Raw genomic sequence first — 24,967 nt, 5'->3', positions numbered from 1 at the left:
CTTACATCTCTCACTGATTTCATGTCCTCATGGTGACTAGGAAGGGTGCCTCCCTATGCATCTGGAATTGATTTCATGTCCTCATGGTGACTAGGAAGGGTGCCTCTCTATGCATGTGGAATTCCCGCTTTCCCTCTGTTTGCTCAGATTTCATTCTTTTCCAGGCCCTCCTGCTATCATCCCATGTCATGGAGAAACACTCTGGCTTCATTTTCTCAGTCGTCTAAAACAATCCCAGCAAATAGTGCTAGCCAGAGGCTGGCATCTTCTCCCTGGTAATGAGCACTTCCTGCTTTCTTCCACCATGACCCCCTCTTCTTGGCCATTCCTGGCAGCTGGATAAAGAGGCCTCATACAGGACAGGCTCTGAGAGGTAGGAGCTGAGTGGAAACAATATGTTCCACATCAAAAACCAGAGGGTGTCAAATCATGAAGCCATCCTCCTGTAACCCGCCGTGATACAGAATATTAAACAAGTAGGGAACGTGTCACCAACAATGCAACAGGCCTTCCCCACACACAGACCTTCTTCGGTTTGGTCAAGAGAAGATTACTGCACAGTACACAGCAGAAATATCTGAAATAATAAGGCCAAAAATATTTTTTTTATTTATAAGTTCTCAGATGAGTATAATCTTGGGCTTTTATTTGTGGTGGTAAGAGAGGATGCTGTGCTAAAAGTTACTATGCCACAAAGGACTTCGTCTTTTTATTTCTGATTTATTTTTAGCCAATGATTCATGCCGTATGTTATGTGAACTAGGGAAACGCTTGAAAAGATGTGAACGTCTAAAAAAGCGTACTGATTGAATAAATTATTATTTATCCAGATAATAGAACATAATACAAACATTAAAACTGAAGCTATGGGAAAGCTCTGGTTAACATCAGTGTGTGTGTGTGTGTTTGTGTGTGTGTGTGTGTGCGCGAACGCGCGCGTGCCTAGAAAAAGATTTGAAATTGGGGCACCAAGCTATTTCTATTTTCTGTGTATTTTGTTTCCACCCCCTTTTGGGTTAGTAGAATTCTGAGAGCTCCTAAATGGAACGCTTTTCCTTATTTTCTGCACTGAGAACCATACTGCTTTTGTAAGAAGGAAATAATACAAGCCACTTCAGTCAACAAGTTATGAACTTTTTCAGATTTGGAATTCTGGGTTTCTGTTTGCTTAACTATAACTGTGGTTCCTTGATTTCTAGCTCCCTTTTAGTCCATGATGCATGCTGGATTTGGTAAGATTTTCAAGTTTTTCTGTTTTTATAGGATCATAAAAATACATACTCCTGGTAATCTCTCTTTCCACTCAATATTGAGGAAATGCCCTTTTCACCAAAATGGCACCAAATGTGAAGAAGCAAGTTTGTACCCATTCCAAAGCTGAAGCTGAAACAAAGGCTTCGGAGTTTAAAGGGCGACCACAGCCACCAAAAGAAGATCTGCACATTCACCTCTCTTCTTCGGCCCAAGATGCTGCTGTTCCAGAGGCAACCCAAACATTCTCAGAGGAGCGAGCGCCTCCAGGAGAAACAGGCTTGGCCACTATGCCATCACCAAATGCCCCCTGACTACTGAGTCAGCCGTGAAGACTAACAACACCACCACACTTGTGCTCAGTGTGGATGCCAAAGCCAACAAACCCCAATGCAAACACGCTACAACAGAAGCTGTATGGCATTGCTATGGCCAAGGTCAACACCCTGATCAGGCCTGATGGAGAGAAGGCATATATGTTTGACTATCTCCTGATTAAGATATTTTGGACACTGCCAAAACACTGGAGTCATCTAAACAAAGTCCAGCTGGCCAATTATAAATATACATTTTTGCAACTTAAAAAAAAAATACTGCAGGTATGCTCCTGGGTCAGTTTTGAGGTAAATAAGTATGTTTAAGTTTAAAAATGCAGCATTGAAATCATTTTTTTTGAAAAGGGACTTGTATTCCTCCTCACCAGATAAATTGCCATGACTTTCCCAAGATAGAAGGTTGCAGATGAGATTTTCTTCTGCAATATCTAGAAGTCTGAATTAAAGGGTTAGATGAACTATGAAGAATGGGGAAAGAAACTTAGAAGAAAAAACTTAAAATATTATCTTTCAGAATTTCAATATTGGATAGTGACCAGCATCTTTGTGCAGCCACTAAAATCCAAAAAGGAATTCCAAGTCATAAAAGAAGAGTTTCAATTAGACAAAAGAATGCTTTGTAGTGGATGTTGTTTTTGTTGTTGTTTTTCTTCCTGGCTATAAAAACAATCATGGGCCCAAAACAGTAAAAAAGAATTTATAAATCTCCTTCCTCAGAGACTTCTTCTCCTTAACCTGTCATGAAGACTGTGAAAAATGAAACAGATGAGCACTTGTTAGGTCTTGGCCTCAAGAAAAGACTCAATTTTCATTTTCAGGATTCTCTGATCCTACAGCTTTATGGTCTCTATTAAGCAGACCTAAATGGGAACCAATTAACTGTAAGTACAGTGAGGAGTTAGGGCAATTAAACAAATAGGTTACATTCACCCAGTGATTATACTCCAGCCATCAAATGATTATCAGGCACAGCCTACTTTGAGGTAAAAACACAAATTAAATTAAGATCCAACAGACTCAGAATTTCTCATTATACATCAACTGCCACTTGCTTGTCTTTGATGATAGATTTTTAGGATAAACAGAACTAGCATTAGAGAGTGACATCATTCATTTTAAAAATTTGTATTCAAGCCAAATGCCACCAGCTTTCAAAATTCAAGTAACGAAGTAATTATGGTGGTTTCACAAACAAGGATAATACAATCTCTCAGTTACAGTAGAGATAATTACACAGATGCCTTTCTCGAAATATGAAGTCACCTCACCTTAGAGGCAAAGACATCCACAGACTGAAGGTGAATGGATGGGAAAAGACATACCATTCAAATGATACTTGTAAATAAGCAGGGGTAGCTGTTCTCATATCAGATAAAGTGGACTTCAAGCCAAAATTAATCTGAAGAGACAAAGAAGGTCACTTTGTACTCCGTAAGGGAATCATACAACAACATGATATAATGATTGTAAACATTTTTGCCCCAAACAATGGTGTATCTACGTACATTAAAAAAAAAAAAAACCCTTCTCAAAATTAAGAATTAGACGGCAAGGCAATGATTCTGGGTGACTTTAACACACCTCTCTCACCACTGGATAGATCATTCAGACATAAACTGAGATTCTACACAACTAGAAACTACAACTAATAATAAGGACCTAATAGACATCTATAGTCTATTTCATCCATGCACAACTGAACTCACCTTCTTCACAGCAGCACATGAAACATTTTCTAAAATAGACCATATTTTAGGTCACAAAGGAAATGTCAGCAAATAAAAAAAAATTGGAGCTAATACCTTGCCTTCTATTAGATCATAATAGAATGAAATCAGAAATAATTGATAAGATAAAAAATAGAAACCACTCCAAGACCTGGAGATTAAATAATACGCTTTTGAATGAGGAATGCATAGCAAGAGAAGTCAGGGGAGAAATTTTAAAAAGAATCATTAGAAGTAAGTGAAAAATTGAAATAACTATCAAAATCTCTGGGACAGTATGAAGGTAGTTATAAGAGAAAAATGTATAGCATTGAGTTCATACATCAAAAGAACAGAAAAATACCAAATAAATAATCTAACATAATGTCTCAAGACCCTAGAAAAAGAACAAGCCAATATCAAAATCAGTAGAAGATAGAAAATAATTAAAATCAGACCGAAAACCAATTAAATTGAGAATTTTTTTAAAAAGCAGTAGAAAAGATCAAAGAAACTAAGCGTTGGTTTTTTGAAAGGATAAACAAGATCGACAAACCCTTAATCAAACAAACCAAAAGAAAAAGAGAAAACACTCAAATTAACAAATTTCAAGATGTAAAAGAAAATATCACCACAGCACTACTGAAATCTACAGGATCGTCAGAAAGTATTTTTAAAATTTTGTCTCTAAAGCTAAAAAATCTTTAAGATATTGACAGATTCCTAGAGATATATGATCTACTCAAATCGAACCGTGAGAATATAGAAAACTTTAACAGGTCAATATCAAGTAATGAAATCAAATGTGTTATCGAAAACCTTCCAACAAAGACAAAGCCCAGGACCAACTGGATTCTCCACCAAGTTCGACTAGAACTTCAAAAAAGAATTCATAACAACGCTAAAGGGGGTCGAGATGGTGGAGGAGAGAAGGTTATTTTCTCAGTGGCTCCGGGGCCTAGGACCAGAAAAGTGGAAAAGTGGGCAAACGACTTCTCTTTGAGACCGGTAAACAAAGAGAAATCCTACTGTGATTTAATTCTTGCCTCTCAGAATGGCCTAGGGACTCAGAAGTTTGGATAGAATCAAATTAAAAAAGAAAAGAAAAAAAAAAAGAAAAACCCATCATCAGCCCCTTCGGCTGCCCATGCAGATCCACTGTGGGCAGGTGAGAAACAAAAAGTAATAGTAATAATAGTAATAGTAATAGTGAGAAGCAGAGAATAATGATAATCTTGGAGGGAACTGACATGCATATTAAAGTGGAGAGGAGGTGATCATGGAGAGGAGGTGATCATGGAGACGAGGTGATCACGCACATTGACTGAGTCTGTGGGTGAGCCAAACTCTATTTTCATGTGAGAGGGATGCTGTGTTTCCCAGGACCTTCCTTGGAAGACCAGGAACAGCCTCCTCCTTTTCCCGCTGTGCTGTGGCAGCCGGCAGGTGTGGGTGCAAAGCCAGGCACCCAGACTTGGGTAATTCCAGCTGGGTTTGGGAGCCTGTACCCAGCAGAGGCCCACGGTACTACCCAGAATGTGATTAGAAAAGCAGGTGACATTCAGGCGTAGTAAGTGTTGCACCCAGGGGACCGGAGACAATCAGACCAGAGAGGTCCTGTGTGTCTCTCACATTTTAAATCTCATGGTTCGCAGGACCAGCAGGGGATGTCCAGGGACTTGATTTGGGTTGGGGAGGAATGAATGTGCACTATGGGACTGAGCTCAGGTGACCGAGATATGCGGACAGAGAAGAGCAAAGGACAGAGTCTTCTGTTGCTCAAGCGAAATCCAGGGGAGATTCAAGCTGTACAGATGCCCAGAGCAGACTGGAAGCAGATGTGCTCTGGAGATGTGGTGATTTAAAAGGTTCGAGGAAACATCATTCCACAAAACACCAGGAGTCTAGCCAGACCCAAACCCAGCCTCTAGGAGAGCTCTGCCTCTAGGAACCCCTATCACAGAACTCTACAGTGATGACACCTTACCCTCCAACCTGCCCCACCTCATGCTGCTGAGAACACACAACCTGACTAGCCCCACAAAAAGAAGGAACTGACATCCCCCTGACTCCTATTCTTACACACAATACATACTCGGTAAAAATCGTAAAGAAAGATAATTGGGAACTGACAACTAACATATAACATTATAGACAATTTTTTTGACCATCGAAACCAAAACAATTCCTTAATCTTCCATCAAGAGCCTTTAAAAAAAAAAAAAAACTTTTATGTGCTGAATGGTCCGTAGACATTTGTAAATATACATATTTGACTCATTCTTCTTATTTCTAGCATTTCTGGAAGATAGTTATTTTCTTGACTCTGTCTTTTGAGGACTGGTGTCATTGATTAGAATAACTTGGTTTTGGTTTATATTTTTGCTGTTGTTGTTCTATATTGTTTTTCTCCTGTCATTTCCCTTGATTCTCTTCCCCTCTTTCCTTTTGTGAACAGCCAAATTCTATTGTTCTCTCTTTCACTCTTCCTTTAACTCTTTACTAACACACTCTCTCTCCTCCTCCCTCTGAATTATTACTCCTACATCTCCTCTGCATTCTCCCTTTTCACCTTTTTGAAATGGCAAACTCTTTTATAAACATAATACTTCTACTATTGGCAACTGCCTATCATACCATTTCTGTTTATAGTGCCAATTAACAGTGTGAATGCCAAAATAGGAACTAAGTACTCAGTGTAGGGCTGAATATGGATTGCATTGGTGGTTGTTGTTATTAGTCTCCCCCTAAAACATGAGGTACTGAAATCTTCAGGAACACTATAAATTCACAGGATCGAAGCTCTGCCACCTCAGATTCTTACTGATAAATGGGTATGTCTTGTATGTCTCTACAAACAACATGAAAAAGCAAGGGAACAAACCATCCCAAACAAATCAAAATACCTCAAATAACAGAATCCAATGATATCCCAGTGGAGGAGATATCAGAGAAGGAATTCAGAAAGTTCAGAGTTAAGCTGATCTGTGAGGTAAAAATTACAATGTAAGGATGGAAATCAGAGAGAAAATCCATGAAGTGAAAGACTATTTCAATAAGTAGATAAAAATCCCAAAGAAAAATCAATTGGAAATTCTCAAAATAAAGGAATCAATAAAACAAATTAAAACTCAATGGAAAGCATCACCAGCAGACTAGACCACTGGGAAGGGTTTCAGGAAACAAAGATGAAATATGTAATATGGAAAATAAAGTTGGCCATGGAGAAAAGATGATAAGAGGACGAGAACAGAACTTTCAAGAAATAGGGGATAACATGAAAAGACCAAATCTGAGATTCACTGGGATGGATGAAGACCTGGAGATTCAAACCAAAGGAGTGTACAGTCTTTTCAATGAAATAATATCAGAAAATTTCCCAAACCCTAGTAATGAAATGGAAAATCAAATACAGGAGGCTTACAGCACTCCAGATATACAAAATTACAACAGATCTATACCAAAGCGCATCGTTAAGAAAATGCCCAACATACAGAATAGGATCAATTTTAAAGGCTATTAGAGAGAACAATTCTGATATTTCAAAAAAAAAAAAAGTTTTCTGCTATTGGTTGTGCTACTGATTCCAGTATTATGGACAGTCTGAAATGCTAAGATTAAAATAAATTTAAATTTTTAAATTAATAATAATATAGAATTCCAATATTAGCTCAATAAGTAGGAGATACATTGATGTAAAAGGATATATAATTGGTAAGCTCATTTGGAATAAGATGAGCTAAATGCAGCCCCACAAAATAACTAAAATATTTCTTGTAATTCCTTTACCTCTCATGTTTCCCTGTCTTCATATCTCCCTGTTTTCTAGCTTAGCTGACTCCCCACTCTTTCCGTTCTATTTTCCTTCCTTATGCTGCTATTTTCTTCTCCTCTGATCTCCTGTTACCTTTTCACTCAGTCAGACCCACTTCTCAGCACACACTGGCACGACCTCTGCATCTGAAGAAAACCATGTCCCTTTGCACAATCCTTATGTAATACATCAGATATGGCACAGTTATCACACAGAAAAGCATAGCACCCATCCCACCCTTTCTCTCATCTCTTCTGTGAGTTCTCCAGCACACAGGTCCTTGTTCTGCCCATGACCTTCTGTGTTATCCTGGGTGTCTGGGTGGGACTTTCATTATGAACCCGATGGATCCGTATTATAAGCATCATGATATTTTCTAACCCTTCATCCTTCAAATGCTTGACTGTTTCATTCTCTCTCTCTCTCTCTCTCTCTCTCTCTCTCTCTCTCTCTCTGAACTAAACTGAATTTTCATCATAGGGAAGGACTGAGTCATTTTTTTCCTAACAAGAGCAGGCTTCTTAAGGAACAGGCAAAATGATGAACACACACATCTCTCTTTTCCTTCCCTTTCTCCAGTCTCATTTTGCAGGTCTTCTGAAAAGCGGCCCTTCTATTAAGTGACTGTCAGGCTGAGAGATGCCCAGTGGCTCCACAGTGCCAAGAGGAAAATTCCTGGTCTCCCACCATCACACCATAAATCTCGCCCCAGCCAAACCATAGCTCCTATTCTTCCCTAAATATATTGAGTCTGTTCAGAATTGAACAGGAGAAAGATTTGATTTTTACCATTCAAAAGACACTCTGGAGATGGACCAGTGCTGGAGGCATTGGGGTGGGGCGACATTGTTCAGAGGACACAAAGGCCTCCAAGGCACCACAGCAGTGCTGCGGCCCTATTCCACTCCAGGGGCATGCATGGTCAAATCTGAAGTGACTTAATGTATCACTTATCAGTTGATTGCCTCTTAGCTCCCAACACAACCTTCAAGAAACAATGGAATCCTTCTCTAAAGTGAGTGTGATGCTAAGGTTTCTCTGTAGATGGTGCTAGTGAGGCCCTCAAGGAGGAAAGGCTTCCTGCAGTTTTTGGCATGGGCCCCAATGGTGGGCAGTACAGACACGGGGTACAGCATGCTCCAGCCACAGGCCCAGACCACTCTCTCCATATAACCTGAAGCCTCAGCTGGTGACTCCCTCTCAACACAGAAACCAGAGCCCCTTCACAGCCTGAACCCAAGAAAAGCCTCCAGCTCATGCAGTGCCTATATTCACTCATCCCACCCTCTTCATCTTCAAACTCTTTGGTGACATGGCAGCTGGACTCCCACTGCATGCCACGCCACACACGGGGCATGATCACTTGATCCTGCACATGTGCTACAGAGCATTGCTCCCTGCTGACCCAGGAGCTACAGATCAGCTCTCACCTGACCCACAAAGTCAGCTTTTCTGCTGACTATTGCTCCATCTCTTGAACTGGGTTGGCCTTAACTTGTTTTGAACAAGAGACTGCAGCAGGAGGGAGTTACATCCAAGGAGAGCCCTTTAGAGGCCTTGGGCTCCCATTCTGTCATCTTGGAATTCGGCTCTGACACTGTCACGCCAATGAAGGCCACCTGGAGGAGATGCAGAACCAAGGGAGACCTACCAATGCATCAACACCACCGGCCTGATTAGGAGGACATCTTGGACCTGACAGCTGAGCCAGCCATTCAGCTCCGTGTGTCTGAATCAGCCTGCCCAAGGGGAAGCCAACAGAAATGCATAGCAAACCCACACAAACTGCTGTTGTTCTGCAAGTTTCGGGGTGAATGGTTACACTGCAATAGATAACCAAAATGTATATCTCCCCCATTCGTCAAATAATTCTCCTAATTTCTTAATTATTCAATAAATTAATAATTCATGAGGACACTACTTTTGACCCAATACCACCACCCCCAGAAAATCATGCTAGCAGAAGACACTGTGTTCCCTTTCACAGCCCTTTCCAGTGGGGAATGTGAAATTGCTGACATAGTGAATGGATCATCAACCAACATATCCACATTTGAAATGCAAAATAGAGAAATAAAAAAATATGAAGAAGGACATCCAATATTTACAGACTCAGGTTTACTTAAAAAATAAATAAAGACATGAAAAGGAAAGGAAAATAAGATGTAGAAACTGAAGGTAAGTGATTTTGAATTACTAGTCGATAAAAAGAAGCAAAGGCCTCTACTGACAGAATCCATCATCAAAGAGCCCCTGTCCTTGCTTTTCATGCTGCTAAGCAGCAAAGAACAAATCAGACTGAAAAAATCCATAAGGCATGTGGCAGGATACATCTTTATCCAGACTTTTAGTCTGAGCTAACACCAGAGATCAGCATTGTTGGGGATGCACAAAATGAAAATGAGAGTGAACTATATTCTGTAAGATGATTGCCATTCATATACTTTCTGTGGTGTCAATATGCTCAGAGGCACTAAAACACCTAGAATTATACTATAAATGTTCTTAACTTGATTTTTTTTATTTTCTTTTTTTTAAATTTTTTTTGGACTTGTAAATGGATGGCATGACTTTATTTTATTTATTTTTTTTGTATGCTGTGCTAAAGAGCAAACCCAGGGCCTCACATGTGCTAGGCAAGCACTCTGCCACTGAGCCACAGCTATAGCCCCTCCTTTTCTAGAAACTCTATAACTTCCCTTATTAAATTTAAAAAGTGGAGCTGGGGATGTGGCTCAAGTGGTAGCGCGCTCGCCTGGCATGCGTGCGGCCCGGGTTCGATCCTCAGCACCACATACCAACAAAGATGTTGTGTCTGCCGATAACTGAAAAATAAATATTAAAAATTCTCTCTCTCTCTCTCTCTCTCTCTCTCTCCTCTCTCACTCTCTCTTTAAAAAAAAAATTTAAAAAGTGACTCTGGTCATCATCAAGACTGTTACTAGTAGTCAAAGCTTATCTAAGAACTTTTAAAAGTGTAGGACAAGCCAGGCACGGTGGTACATGCCTATAATCCCAGTGGTTTGGGAGGCTGAGGTAGGAGGATTACAGCCTCAGCAACCCAGTGAGTCCCTAAGCAACTCAGTGAGACCCTGCCTCTAAATAAAAGTATTTTAAAAAGAGCTGGGGATGTGTCTCAGGATTAAGCACTTCTGGGTTTAATCCCCAGTACCAAAAAAAAAAAAAAAAAAAAAAACAATAAAAAAAGTGTTGAACAATGAGAAAAGCATGAAAATTAGGAAAATTTTAAATAAAAGAAGAAAAAAGGTTCCAACCAAGAATCATCTATCCAGTGAAATTAAGCTTCAGGATTGAAGATGAAATCAAAATCTTACACAATAAACAAAAGTTAAAAGAATTTGCAGCTAGAAAACCAGCTCTTCAAAGCATCCTTGGCAAAACATTACAGGAAGAGGAAATGAAAAATAACAATGCAAACCAACAGTGGGAGGTAGTAAAGTAAAGGAAAAACTAATCATAGAGGAAAAACAAATCATGTTAAGTAACATACATAATCAAATATGGCTGGAAATACAAACCATATCTCAATAGTAACCCTAAATGTTAATGGCTTAAATGCACCAATCAAAAGACATAGGCTAGTAGAATGGATTAAAAAAAAAAAGATCCAACAATATGCTGCCTACAGGAGACTCATCTGATAGGAAAAGACATACACAGACTGAAGGTGAAAGGTTGGGAAAAATCATATCACTCATACGGACCCCAGAAGCAAGCAGAGGTGTCCAAACTTGTATCAAATAAAATAGACTTCAAGCCAAAGTTAATCAAAAGGGATAAACAAGGACACTACATACTGCTCAAGGAAACCATACACCAACAAGACTTGATGATCATTAATATATATGCCCCAAACAATGGTGCAGCTACGTTCATCAAACAAACTCTTCTCAAGTTCAAGAGTCAAATAGACCACAACACAATAATCATTGGAGATTTTAACACACCTCTCTCACCACTGGACAGATCTTCCAAACAAAAGTTGAATAAAGAAACCATAGAGCTCAATAATACAATTAATAACTTAGACTTCATTGATATATACAGAATATACCACCCAACATCAAGCGGATACACTTTCTTCTCAGCAGCACATGGATCCTTCTCAAAAATAGACCATATATTATGTCACAGGGCAAATCTTAGCAATTACAAAGGAGTTGAGATACTACCATGCATTTTATCTGATCATAATGGAATGAAATTGGATATCAATAATAAAATGAGAAAGGAAAAATCCTACATCACATGGAAATTAAACAATATGCTACTGAATGAACAAAGGGTTACAGAAGACATCAAAAAGGAAATTAAAAAATTCTTAGAGGTAAACGAAAACTCAGACACAACATATCGAAATCTCTGGGACACTATGAAAGCAATACTAAGAGGAAAATTCATTTCATGGAGTTTATTCCTTAAAAGAAGAAAAAGCCAACAAATAAATGACCTCACACTACACCTCGAAGCCTTAGAAAAAGAAGAAAAATCAGCAGCAAATACAGTAGAAGGCAAGAAATAATTAAAATTAGAGCTAAAATCAATGAAATCGAAACAAAAGAAACAATCGAAAAAATTGACAAAACTAAACGTTGGTTCTTTGAAAAAATAAATAAGATTGATAGACCACTAGCCACTCTAACAAAAAGAAGAAGAGAGAGAACCCAAATTACTAGCTTACCGGATGAAAAAGGCAACATCACAACAGACAATTCAGAAATACAGAAGATAATTAGAAATTATTTTGAAACCCTATACTCTAATAAAATAGAAGATAGTGAAGGCATCGATAAATTCCTTAAGACATATGAACTACCCAGATTGAGTCAGGTTGATATAAACAACCTAAACAGACCAATTTCAAGTGAGGAAATAAAAGAAGCCATCAAAAGACTACCAACCAAGAAAAGCCCAGGACCGGATGGATATACAGCAGAGTTTTACAAGAACTTTAAAGAAGAACTAATACCAATACTCTACAATCTATTTTAGGAGATAGAAAAGAGGGAGAACTTCCAAATTCATTCTATGAGGCCAATATCACCCTGACTCCCAAACCAGATAAAGACACCTCAAAGAAAGAAAACTACAGACCAATATCCCTAATGAATTTAGATGCAAAAATCCTCAATAAAATCTGGCAAATCAGATACAAAAACATATCAAAAAGATCTTACACTATGATCAAGTAGGATTCATCCCTGGGATGCAAGTCTGGTTCAATATATGGAAATCAATAAACATTATTCACCACATCAATAGACTTAAAGATAGAACCATATGATCATCTCGATAGACACAGAAAAAGCATTCAACAAAGTACAGCATCCTTTTATGTTCAAAACACTAGAAAAACTAGGAATAACAGGAACTTACTTCAACATTGTAAAAGCTATATATGCTAAGCCTCAGGCTAGCATCATTCTGAAAGGAGAAAAACTGAAGGTATTCCCTCTAAAATCTGGAACAAGACAGGGATGCCCTCTCTCACCTATATTCAATATAGTTCTCGAAATACTGGCCAGAGCAATTAGACAGACAAAAGAAAATAAAGGCATTAAGATAGGAAAAGAAGAACTTAAATTATCACTATTTGCAGATGATATGATCCTATACCTAGAAGACACAAAAGGGTCTACAAAGAAACTATTAGAGCTAATAAATGAATTCAGCAAAGTGGCAGGATATAAAATCAACACGCATAAATCAAAGGCATTCCTGTATATCAGCAACAAATCTTCTGAAACGGAAATGAGGACAACTACTCCATTCACAATATCCCCCCAAAAAATAAAATACTTGGGAATCAACCTAACAAAAGAGGTGAAAGATTTATACAATGAAAATTACAGAACCCTAAAGAGAGAAATAGAAGATCTTAGAAGATGGAAAAATATACCCTGTTCATGGATAGGCAGAACTAACATTATCAAAATGGCGATATTACCAAAAGTTCTCTATAGGTTCAATGCAATGCCAATCAAAATCCCAATGGCATTTCTTGTAGAAATAGATAAAGCAATCATTAAATTCATATGGAAAAATAAAAGACCCAGAATAGCAAAAGCAATTCTAAGCAGGAAGTGTGAATCAGGCGGTATAGCAATACCAGATTTCAAACTACAGAGCAATAGTAACAAAAACAGCATGGTACTGGTACCAAAACAGGCGGGTGGACCACTGGTACAGAATAGAGGACACAGAGACTAATCCACAAAGTTACAACTACCTTATATTTGATAAAGTGGCTAAAAGCATGCAATGGAGGAAGGATAGCATCTTCAACAAATGGTGCTGGGAAAACTGGAAATCCATATGCAACAAAATGAAACTGAATCCCCTCCTCTCACCATGCTCAAAAGTTAACTCAAAATGGATCAAAGAGCTTGATATCAAATCAGAGATGCTGCCTCTGATAGAAGAAAAAGTTGGCTCCGATCTACATATTGTGGGGTCAGGCTCCAAATTCTTTAATAGGATACCCATAGCACAAGAGTTAATAACAAGAATCAACAAATGGAACTTACTCAAACTAAAAAGTTTTTTTCTCAGCAAGAGAAACAATAAGAGAGGTAAATAGGGAGCCTACATCCTGGGAACAAATCTTTACTCCACACACTTCAGATAGATCCCTAATATCCAGAGTATACAAAGAACTCAAAAAATTAGACCATAAGATAACAAATAACCCAATCAACAAATGGGCCAAGGATCTGAACAGACACTTCTCAAAGGAGGACATACAATCAATCAACAAGTACATGAAAAATGGTCACAATCTCTAGCAGTCAGAGACATGCAAATCAAAACCACCCTAAGATACCATCTCACTCCAGTAAGATTGGCAGCCACTATGAAGTCAAACAACAAGTGCTTGCTAGGATGTGGGGAAAAGGGTACACTTGTACATTGCTGGTGGGAATGCAAATTGGTGCGGCCAATTTGGAAAGCAGTATGGAGATTCCTGGGAAAGCTGGGAATGGAACCACCATTTGACCCAGCTATTGCCCTTCTCAGACTATTCCCTGAAGACCTTAAAAGAGTGTACTATAGGGATACTGCTACATCTATGTTCATAGCAGCACAATTCACAATAGCTAGACTGTGGAACCAACTTAGATGCCCTTCAATAGATGAATGGATTAAAAAAATGTGGCATTTATACACAATGGAGTATTACTCGGCACTAAAAAATGACAAAATCATGGAATTTGCAGGGAAATGGATGGTATTAGAGCAGATTATGCTAAGTGAAGCCAAATGTCTTCTTTGATATAAGGAGAGCAACTAAAAAAAATGCCAAATGTCTTCTTTGATATAAGGAGAGCAACTAAAAACAGAGCAGGGAGGAAGAGCATGAGGAAAAGATTAACATTAAACAGGGATGAGAGGTGGGAGGGAAAGGGAGAGAGAAGGGAAATTGCATGGAAATTGAAGGAGACCCTCAGGGATATACAAAATTACATATAAGAGGATGTGAGGGGAAAGGGAAAAAAATCAAGGGAGAGAAATGAATTACAGTAGATGGGGTAGAGAGAGAAGATGGGAGGGGAAGGGAGGGGAAGGGAGGGGGGATAGTAGAGGATAGGAAAGATAGCAGAATACAACAGTCACTAGTATGGCAATATGTAAAAATGTGGATGTGTAACCGATGTGATTCTGCAATCTGAATACAGGGTAAAAATCGGAGTTCATAACCCACTTGAATCAAATGTATGAAATATGATATGTCAAGAGCTTTGTAATGTTTTGAACAACCAATAAAAATTTAAATTTTTTTTAAAAAAGATTTTTAGTTGAATAAAAGTAAAATTTGGGAGGAAAGAAATGTATTGGTGAAGGCTACCTGGAATATATACTTTCTAAAGAACAAATCCCCAAATCGCAAAGAACACACCTGTTAGTTTTAATTCTTGACACATGAGATGAGTCCACCAATTAGCAGACAGTCTAGTCCAGTGGGTAGAGCACACACTGTGGAATCAGGTCGAATAGTTATGAATCCAGCCTCTTCCACTTACTAGCTATGTGGTGTTGGATAAGATTACTTAACCTCCCTTAAGGTGACTTAATGGCCACATCTATCTTACAGGGAGCTCTGAGGATTAAATGACCAGTAAGTGTACTTATCAGTGCCTCTCACTTAGCAAGCTTTCTGTAAGTTGTTTGACAAATGAAAATAAGCAAAACTGTGTGGTTAACAACATAAGGCTAGACATGGTGTGGTGGGACTGCCTTAATATATGCTGTCTAGTAGTTTCTATTTAGCAGCATCTATTTAAATTCATGAGCGTATGTGACCTATTCCACAGAGTCTTTAAGATGTATTTAGAATTCAATTTGTACAATTAAATCCTGAGTTCACTCAAAATTCCCTCCTATCTAACCTTAGCAGATGATAGAACAACTGCATGTTGTGTGTGTGCCTTCTGCAAGAGACTGGGGATGCTGCGGGGGACCCAAATCTTATCCTGCCAGGCCACAGAGAAACCATAACAGAGGCATTAACAGGCAAAAGCACCCACCTACCCACTTGCTCAAAGCACCATTATCGAAACTTCAGAGCCTGTAGGCCTCCTGTCTTTGCATGCCAGGAGCATCTCCCTTACCTTTTATAGTTCTCGGCTGCTTGGGCCTAGCTGCTAGAAAAAAACTCTCTTCCTACCATAAACAAATCAGTGACCCAGGAACCCAAAAGAGAGACTGGGAAAGAAAAGGATCTAGAAATAACCAGAGCATAATGAATTCTTCTCTACTGTACCTATTAAGCCACAAACCTGATTCTGAAGCACCATGCAATCTATACATTCAAAGGGGTACTATCCTTTCAGATGTTAAACCAACAGCACATGACAATCACTCTTATCAGGGAATGCTTACCATATGCCAGCCCCGTACCTAATATGCATCACCTCACTTACGCTCATAATAATCTAGGAGTGGAATGCTTTTATTATACCCAGGTTGCAGGTGGGGAAACTGAGGCACAGAGTTCTGTCATTTGTAACTCCCAACAGCGGACCTAGAATTTAAACCCGGGCAGTGTGATTCCAGACTTTGTCCTCTTTGGAACAACCTACCAACCTATATCTATCAATACTATATTTTTATTCCTATTATGCTCTTATTTTTAAAATTCCTCTCTTGCAATTTCCCTCCGGGCCAATTTATCAGTCATAGAAGAATGCTTCTCTCAATAATTAATAATCATCCCATGCCTCATTGTTTCAAAAATGATAATATCCTACTTGATCTCATTATTCACTGTCCCAGTAACTAGAGAAGATTTAAAAATAAAATAAGTAAATGGAAAAAAAGCAATAAAACAGACCCTCTCGTCAAGGTACTTTACTATCCCAAGTTCAAAGTAGTCACGTCAGCCTTCAGTGAGGCAAAAGCAAAGAAAGTTCAAAGATATGTTAGTTAATACCTTTGAGCCCAATAAAAGCGCACACTGATTTTTTTTATATTCTATTAAAATGCAAAATGGCTTATTTTCACTTAGTTATTCAAAATATTAAGACTTGCCATTCTGTGCCTCTGGGTCCAGGGGAAACCGTGGTGAGCAGAGGAGGCCAAAGTCCTGTTCCCACGGAGTCTGTGATGCACCAAGAGGTACGCAGGCACTCCTCAACGGGCCCTGGGATACGTCAGGATGGGCCCATGGCATGTTGAGGACATTGTAAGTCGAGGATGTGCTTGATATGACAAACCTATCAAGGTCACGGCTCACTCACACAGTACGGAAGAGCCTCTGCTGTTTACCTTTGGGACTGAGTGGCTGATAGAGCTGTGGCTCACTGCCACTGCCCAACATTTCAGGCGTATCTTACATATCACATTAGACCCGGAAAAGATCCATGTTTAATGTGCAGTTTCCAGGGAATGCATGCTACATTCACACCGTCGTGAAGTGAAAACATTGTAAGTCAAGCCATCCAAAGTCAGGGACCCTCTGTACAGGACAAGGTCAGACAGAAGCAAGAGCTTTGGAAACCTAAAGCAAGATCCAGGAATTGAATGCAAACAGAGGTTGCTATTTGGGGCCGGTGGTCAGGAAAAACATTTAAGCAGGGACCAAAAGGAAGTAAAGGAGTAGATTTGGCAACTATCTGGAGGAGGAGCATTCGAGGGAGGAGCATTTTGGAGATCTGAAGGAACAGGAAGGGGAAGGACGTGAACCAATGGAAAAGTTCATACAATAAAAAGGATCACGGTTTTCCTTATAGCACGTTATTTGGGGCATTGTTCAAAATCATGCGAATATGGCATCACTTGTGAAGCAACTATTTCTCACACGAGTCTATGAAGTACCCGACTCTGGGCTCAGTGCTGGGGATGGTGGTTAACAAAATCATCACGAAAATAAATGAAAAATTCAACTGTGTGAAGAAAAAGTGTAGGGAATGTACAGACCAGGGGAAATGTGCCTTGTCAATTGGGTTCTGAGGAAAGCAACATTCCGGTTGAGAGCTGAAGAATGGGTAAAAGTTCAAAGCAGGACAAGTGAGAAAAGCATTTTCTAGGTAAAGAAAGCTGTGTGTGCAAAGGCGCTGTGATCGGAGAGAGCCCAGATGGAATTATCAGAGTAAAGTCTGGTTTGAGGTAAAGCAGAAGACGGCGGCTGGGGCCAGAGCACGCAGAGATGAATTCCTGCAGTCATACTAAGAACTTAGTCTTTACATAAACAACCAGAAGTCACAGAAGTGTTTTAAGCATTTAAGATTCTCTGAGTGTATAATTTAAGATTTCTGAGTGCATAATAGCTTCCTTAAGAACTTGAGAGTTTACAGATGGTATGGGATTGCTGCACTTTGTCTCTACTTGCTTGGGTTTACCTATAGGCTTAGTTTGATCGACCCAGGAAACGCTTCACCAGCTTTTCTGCTAATTATCTAACTTCATAAAGAACAGTAGAATTTTTAAGAATTCCCATTCCAGGAAAAGTCTCCTTGTTATTAAATCATACCTGATTATTAAATTCCAAATCTTTATTCCACAAAGAACTAGCATGAAATGATTCCCAGAGCCCAAAACTCTAAAATCTGCTGTGAAAATGTAGTTGAAGATGGAATACAATTGTTGTTCTCTGGAGTTGGAGTAAGAAATAGAGAGAGGGGAATGGAAATCAGGGCCATATCTCGAGATTATTTTTCCTTGAGAAGCATAACCAAGGCTTGCCTAATAAAGAATCAAATTAGATAAAGAAAAGGAGATTTTTTTTTAGGGAGCTTCTATTCTAGCATAGCCAGTCCAGCAAAGTGCCTGCAAACCAGTTATCTAGCAGCTGCAAAAAGAATAAAGAATGTTCCAAGAAGCTTCCTACAGGAGTTGATGGAAAGAACCTTCTCCCACGTCTGCCGAAACAGAAGCAAAGGAAAAGGGCGAAATGACATGAGAATGTCAGGTTCACCCGACTTGGACAGCCTGGGACAGAAGTTCCCCTGGATCTCAGATCCATATTTATAGGTTCAAAAAAGCTCAGAAGGATTACAAAAAAAAAAATTAAAGGGTAAAGGGACAAATTGAGAAAAGGCAGAGGCATGAGACTCTGACCACTGACGGTGAGATTTTTTTCCAATTCATAAAAATCAGAGAAAAAAAATCCCAAAATGACTGTATGGAAAATTCAAAAGAAAGTAGACATGCCAAACAACTTATTGGGATCCATCCTAAATCTGAAACCATTAAGACTTCAGAAACTGTACTGCTGACACTGCTGGGTCCCCTTGCACTCACATCTCAGGGCACGTCCAGGGCAGCCTATGTCCAACAGTATAAGATCCTGCTGAGGCTTTTCCCAGTGGCTGCCGAGGGCTCCCACTTGTGATTGGGGAACAGAGCGCCTCTCACTCATCACACAGGACAACTCTAATAGCACTGAGTCCAACTTCACAGTAAAACCCAGAAAACAGAGCGTTTCTAACAAATGGAGGAGGGGAGAGGAAAGAGGCGAAATAAGAAAAATGTTAAAGGAATTTTAAAGGACCAAAGGGCTCCATAGAAGGATGAATAGTGATAAGATACGCTGCACACGTTATTAAAACAATCACAACACCTATATGAAATATAATAGCTTGTCCTCTATACTAATAGACTCAGCAAAACTAATACTTTTGTTTATTTAAAAATTAAAAGGAAATCTGTGAATCCATCTTTGGGATAAGAAAGCAAAAGAGTTATCATGCTCCGGATTTCTTCCTAAACACTCTATAAATTTTCTGATACAAACGCACACAAAGACAAATTGGTACTATCATATTAGCAATTCTGAACTTAATTCAGAGGCTTGGTAACAAAAATCTGCTTATGCCAAATATGATCAACTGAATTTAAGTTTGTATCTTATGTGTTCTGAGACTTTAACAATGGAATCTGTCCAGGAACATAGGATTAGTTAACATTTTGTGATAGAATTTTCATTATTTCTGAAAAAAAGTTCAAAGCAAAGCAAAAACAAAACAAAGCAAAAAATATTATTCTTCTAGCAACAAGCAATGAATGGGTCAGCCTCCTTGTGGTTAAGAGGTTAAGTATATGGATAAGCTTACAGTTTTTGAGGAATATTAACCTGGCTACTACCAATCTTTTTGCATCTTCTCATGGGACTTGTTTCAAAAAGAAAATATAAGGAAATTCCAGTAAAATAAATGAAAAATCACCCTGTATAATTAGCCTCAATAACCATGTCCTACAAGGATTTTGTAAAATGGGGCTGTTGTTTCCAGGCATTTCCAACTTCCTTCAAGATTCATTTTCAGTTCTGTCACCAGGACTCAATTTACGATAGTCGGTTAGATCTTATAAAGAAAACGGAAATGTCTTGACTGATTGACCTGTTGGATCAGATTTAGGAAGAGTTCTCTGAAATTGGCTCTTCTACTGACTCTTGTATCTGTTTGCTCATCTCAACAGATTCAGATAAACGATACATGATTAGCAAAAGAAGAGTCTCACTTCATATAAGTGGCTTGCAAACGAATCCTCAAAGTGTGCTTTTAAGATCTATAAGTGTCTCAATTTGTCAAAATATAAACATTCACTTGCCCAAAACACAACGTACTTTGTACACATATGTCTAAGTATATATGTCATCATTAATTCATGCAGGCAATAAAATTTATTGAATACCTATTTTTTCCCCAGGTAGAAGAACATATAGTAGCACACAGAAACTCTTTCCCTGCCCTTGAGTATTTATAGGTAGGAAAGGTAAAAGTAGGTGCATGAAGTCAGCACAGAGAAATGCTATCTGAGAAGAAAGATCACTTTTTCGGCTGTTGTTTTATACATGCAGAATGATCCACGATTCTTTTTGGGTGTATTACCTGGGTAAAGGAAGAAAACTTACTAGCTTCCTTTCCTGAAATTCCCTTTTCTTTGCAAGCCAAGGATAGAAATGAAAGCCCAAGGTAGCGAAGTATGCTACAGAGAGCCAGAAGATAATCATCCTTACCAAGAATACAGGATAGTTCCAACGACGGACGTGAGCTTACTGTTTTCTTGTTTTTGCTTTGCCAGGCCAAAGTCAGCTACAATTCACAAAACAAAGGAATAGGTTACTGGGCTTTTCCAGCATTCACATTGTCCCCTAGCTTTCCACATTCTGCACAGTCACTACCACACTTCCCAGTAGGAGGCTGGACTTTTTGTTTGTTTTAATTTACATATGACAGCGGGATGCATTACAATTCTTATTACACATATAGAGCACAATGTTTCATCTCTCTGGTTGTACACCAAGTATATTCACACCAATTTGTGTCTTTATACATGAACTTTGGATAATAATGATCATCACATTACCCGGTGTCAAAATGCCTCGTGTGCCGGTCTTTACACCACTCCTGGTTCCAATGAAGGGTGCACATGACGTTTTAGGTTAGACCATACTGTCTTTGGATTTTGGCATAACGAGGTGTGCCAGTTTTTAAGAACCTAAAATGGACTGAAACCGGGTCATGTCCTTGTTGAGCTTGTGATTTACCTTTTTAGGTTATCCTTTATCATTTTCAAATTAAATTGAATGACGCCTAACATTTTGGCATATGGAGTCATTACTGCATCTGGTCAAAAGAAAAGTAAGGTAGGCCTGAACCTCATGAAATTAAATGGCTTCTATTTGTACCGAGTCACACTCTCTGTAAAATGGGGATTGACATCGTATAGGATAGTCCTAAACAGTATAATAGTGACATTTGAATAATTTAATATATGAAAATGTCATGTATTCTAAAGAGATATACACAGTATAATATTGAGCAACTGATGTGTATTTTTCATTTAAAATGGCAAATGTTTATTTTCATTTTTTTTTAACTTTTAATTGACACAATGATTGTACATATTTATGGAGCCCAGTGTGACAGTTCAATAAATGTATATAATTCATCATGATCAAATCAGGGTCATTAGCATTTCTCTCTCCTTTTTTAATTTAAATTCATTTTAACTGTTACCTTAAAACATTAAAAATTACGTATATGAATGAGGTAATGTGATGTTTTGATACTTGTATGTATTGTGTAATATTGACATCAAGTTAAGCATATCTCCTCAAACATTTATCCTTCTTTTTTTGGTGAAAATATTCAAAATCTTCTTTTTTGCTTGTTGATGGGGTACATAACAGTTTTGTACAGTCATCCTGCTCTGCAATGGTACACAAGAACTTCTTACTCCTTTTCCCACTGCAACACGGTACCCATTCGTCAACCTTTTCTCCTCCTTCCATCCTTTCTGACTCCCCTGTCTCTGGTAACCACCAGGCTACTCTAAACAACTAGGAGATTGACATTTTTACTTACGAGTGAGATAATATGGCATCTTTTTGTGCCTGGCTAGTTAAACTTAACACAATGATCTCCAGTTCCAGCTGTGTCACAGATGACAGGATTTCATTCCTTTTTACAGCTGAATAATATTCTATTTTGTATGTGTACCATGTTCTCTATCCATTCATCATCTGATAGACACTTGGATCATTTCCATGTTTTGGCTCTTGGGAATGGTGCTGCAACAAACATGGGCGTGCCGGTATCTCAAGTGCACTGATTTCCTTTCCTTTCGGTATGTACTCAGGAAGGGAATCGCTGTATCATATGGTAGTTCTATTTTCAATGTTTTGAGAAACCTCCATACTGTTTCCCATAATGGCTGTACTACTTCACACTCCCACAAATATGGTGGAAGGGCTGCCTTTTCTCCAAATCCTACTCAGAATTTTCATTTTTTGGTCTTTTTGATAACAGCCATTCCTCCTAAGATGAAGTGACATCTCATTGGGGGTTTAATAGTAAGCTCCAGATGATTAATGATATTCAGCATTTTTCATATATCTATTGGCATATTTTGTTCATATACCTGCTTTTCATATACCTATCTGCATGTCTTCTTTTCAGAAATGTCTATTTAGTTCTACTGCCCTTTGATGTGGGTTGTCTGGTATGTTACAATGAGTTTTAGATAAGCAAGATCCACGAGACAGAACTTGATATTGCTTATCACTGCAGATGATAAATACCTGTCTTTTGATGCATGTATATGCACGTATATGTGTATGATTGAATATATATATTTATACCTGCATATCTGTAGCTGTAATTGGTTCTCCTATGTTCAGTACTACCGGTGAAAAATTAGACATATTAGAAGGCTGATTAATATAAGGTATTTTCAACAAGCAAAGTGGCTTACTACGACCTTTCCTTTCCTCTATTCTGTATTAGAGAAAGTTCATCGTGATTTAAAATCAAGCAATCACTACACAGAAGAAATGCAATAGATAGCATTTCAATATTTTTAGGGAGCTCACTATAATTTTAGCACACATAAGCCTTGACCAGCTTAAAATAATACTTTGAGTCCCAACACTACCTAAAAATGAGCTTATTTTTCATAAAAAGTGAATTGATTTAGAGAAGCAAATACTAAGGATGGTTACGGTGATTCTATTTACTCCAGTTAATTTAGATAATGACAGAAACATGGACAGATGTCTATAAAAAAACACAGATGGTTGAGAAGTAACCTTTAAGAGAGCCAAAGCTAATACTGTTTGGCCATTTGGAAGATTTTTGTAATAGCAGGAAATATTTCTATTACTTTTTCCTCATTGGTGATCATACTTGGAGTGGAAGAAAATGTTTTATTTCAGAAACTGTGGTCATAAAAGCATTCATGGGCTGTAACACGAATTCAAAGAGGAAAACAGAAAACATTTCACATACACCATATTATGAGAAAAAGATTATCATGATTATTTTTGTTTTTAAAGCTCTCCTTTGATAGAACAATCGACACAGGAAACATCAACGACGACTGGCCAGCTACGTGGGACGCCACAGCCCGCAGCTGTCAGCCCTCCCATACAAAAGTCATCTGGTCGAGTCCCTGGATTCTTGCTTTGTCATTTACTGTCTCTGTGACACTGGACACACCACTCCGCTTACTCTGATCTTTCAAAAAATGGCCTCTAAAACTCCAGGAAGGTTTGCTCCAAAAGAAACAGGACAGGAGAAGGCCTTGGAAATACTGCACGGATGCAGACATTCTCCTCCCTCTCCACAGGAGACTCAGCTGTGCAAAAGCGTCTGCCCACCACCTGCGTGTGTCAGGGACTCCCAAGTTCACAGCCCAGCCACATGGAAGGGCCAGTCTTTGTCTCAGGTTTCTCCTCCAGCTCCTATAAAGCACCTGCCACTTCCTGCTCAGGACTTCGCTCACTGTTCACAGTGGTCTGTCATTAAAGCAGAGGACATCTCATCGTCCCCATTTCCTGGGCTTGAAATCTCTGCCTCTTCTCTCTGGCTCCTCTCTTCGTTGCCTCACCAGCTCTTGTAGGTGAAACTTTGATTTCTGTGACCATGGTTTAAAGGTGCCAGGAGCCCAGGGTCTCTCTCTCTGCCTGCAACAACCTGGGTGTGTGCTTCATTAGAAGGTTTCTTTTTCTTCTAATCCAGTCCACAAATCCCCTGGAATCCACCAAAGCCCTGTCTTCGGTACAGCTGGTCCCTAGGTAAGTATCAGAAGCTCTACTGCTTGTTTTTTTTTTTTTTTAATAAAATCTCCAGCTACCTTATCTGGCCTTCAAAATTGTCCGATCACTCATCAGTTCTCTCAGTTGCCCAACACTGATGACCCATGTTGCAGGTACTGGGCTAGTTTCAAAGATCATAACCAGGTCAGAAACCACCGATGTTGACACACACCTGAGGATCTAGTGGCGGAGATCTATGTTAAATGATCACACGTGGAAGCGACATAAAGGTATCTTTATACTTTGACAAAATGGGGACAGGTGAGATATATGGTGTTAAGAGACTCGTGTAGGAGGCCAATGCCTGTAATCCCAGCGGCTTGGGAGGCTGAGACAGGAGGATCATGAGTTCAAAGCCAGCCTCAGCAAAAATCCAAGGTGCTAAGCAACTGAGTGAGACCCAGTCTCTAAAGAAAGTACAAAAATGGGCTTGGGGCATGACTCAGTGGTCAAGTGTCCCTGAGTTCAATCCCTGGTACCCGCCTCCAAAAAAAAAGAGCTAGAGAGAAAGAGACTCTTATAGGGGAAACAATAGATCAGGAAATTCTGTGACAAAATGGCAACTGAATTAATATCTGAGGAAATTCCCTAATCTAAGGGAGGGGTCTGGTGAACCTGGGGCCCTTTCACCATGCCACCTCCTATGGTCCCACAACTTCCCTCCTTAATGCAGACCCTGACCTGAATGAGGCGGAGGAAAAGTGTTTCCCTCAACAGCAACGTTACCTCCTAATTTTGCTGACAGGGAGCTTCTGAGTAGAGATTTCAATACCTGATACAAGAATGCTTTCTGAGTTCTGGG

General features: G+C 39.0%; 1 protein-coding gene across 3 annotated transcripts in view; it reads right to left on the bottom strand.

Annotated features, from left to right (window-relative positions):
* Positions 1 to 24,967, bottom strand: part of Nek10 (NIMA related kinase 10) — a 207,813-nt gene that overhangs the window by 104,654 nt on the left and 78,192 nt on the right. For all 3 annotated transcript variants that reach the window (XM_005317280.5, XM_040289877.2, XM_040289879.2), the window contains exon 23: positions 20,584 to 20,659. In XM_005317280.5, coding sequence (XP_005317337.1) covers positions 20,584 to 20,659 — 76 coding nt within the window. The remainder of the gene's footprint in view (positions 1 to 20,583; positions 20,660 to 24,967) is intronic.

This window comes from Ictidomys tridecemlineatus, chromosome 2 (genome assembly GCF_052094955.1).
Source record: "Ictidomys tridecemlineatus isolate mIctTri1 chromosome 2, mIctTri1.hap1, whole genome shotgun sequence".
NCBI lineage: Eukaryota > Metazoa > Chordata > Mammalia > Rodentia > Sciuridae > Ictidomys > Ictidomys tridecemlineatus.
This window is presented reverse-complemented; position numbering and strand designations above follow the sequence as displayed.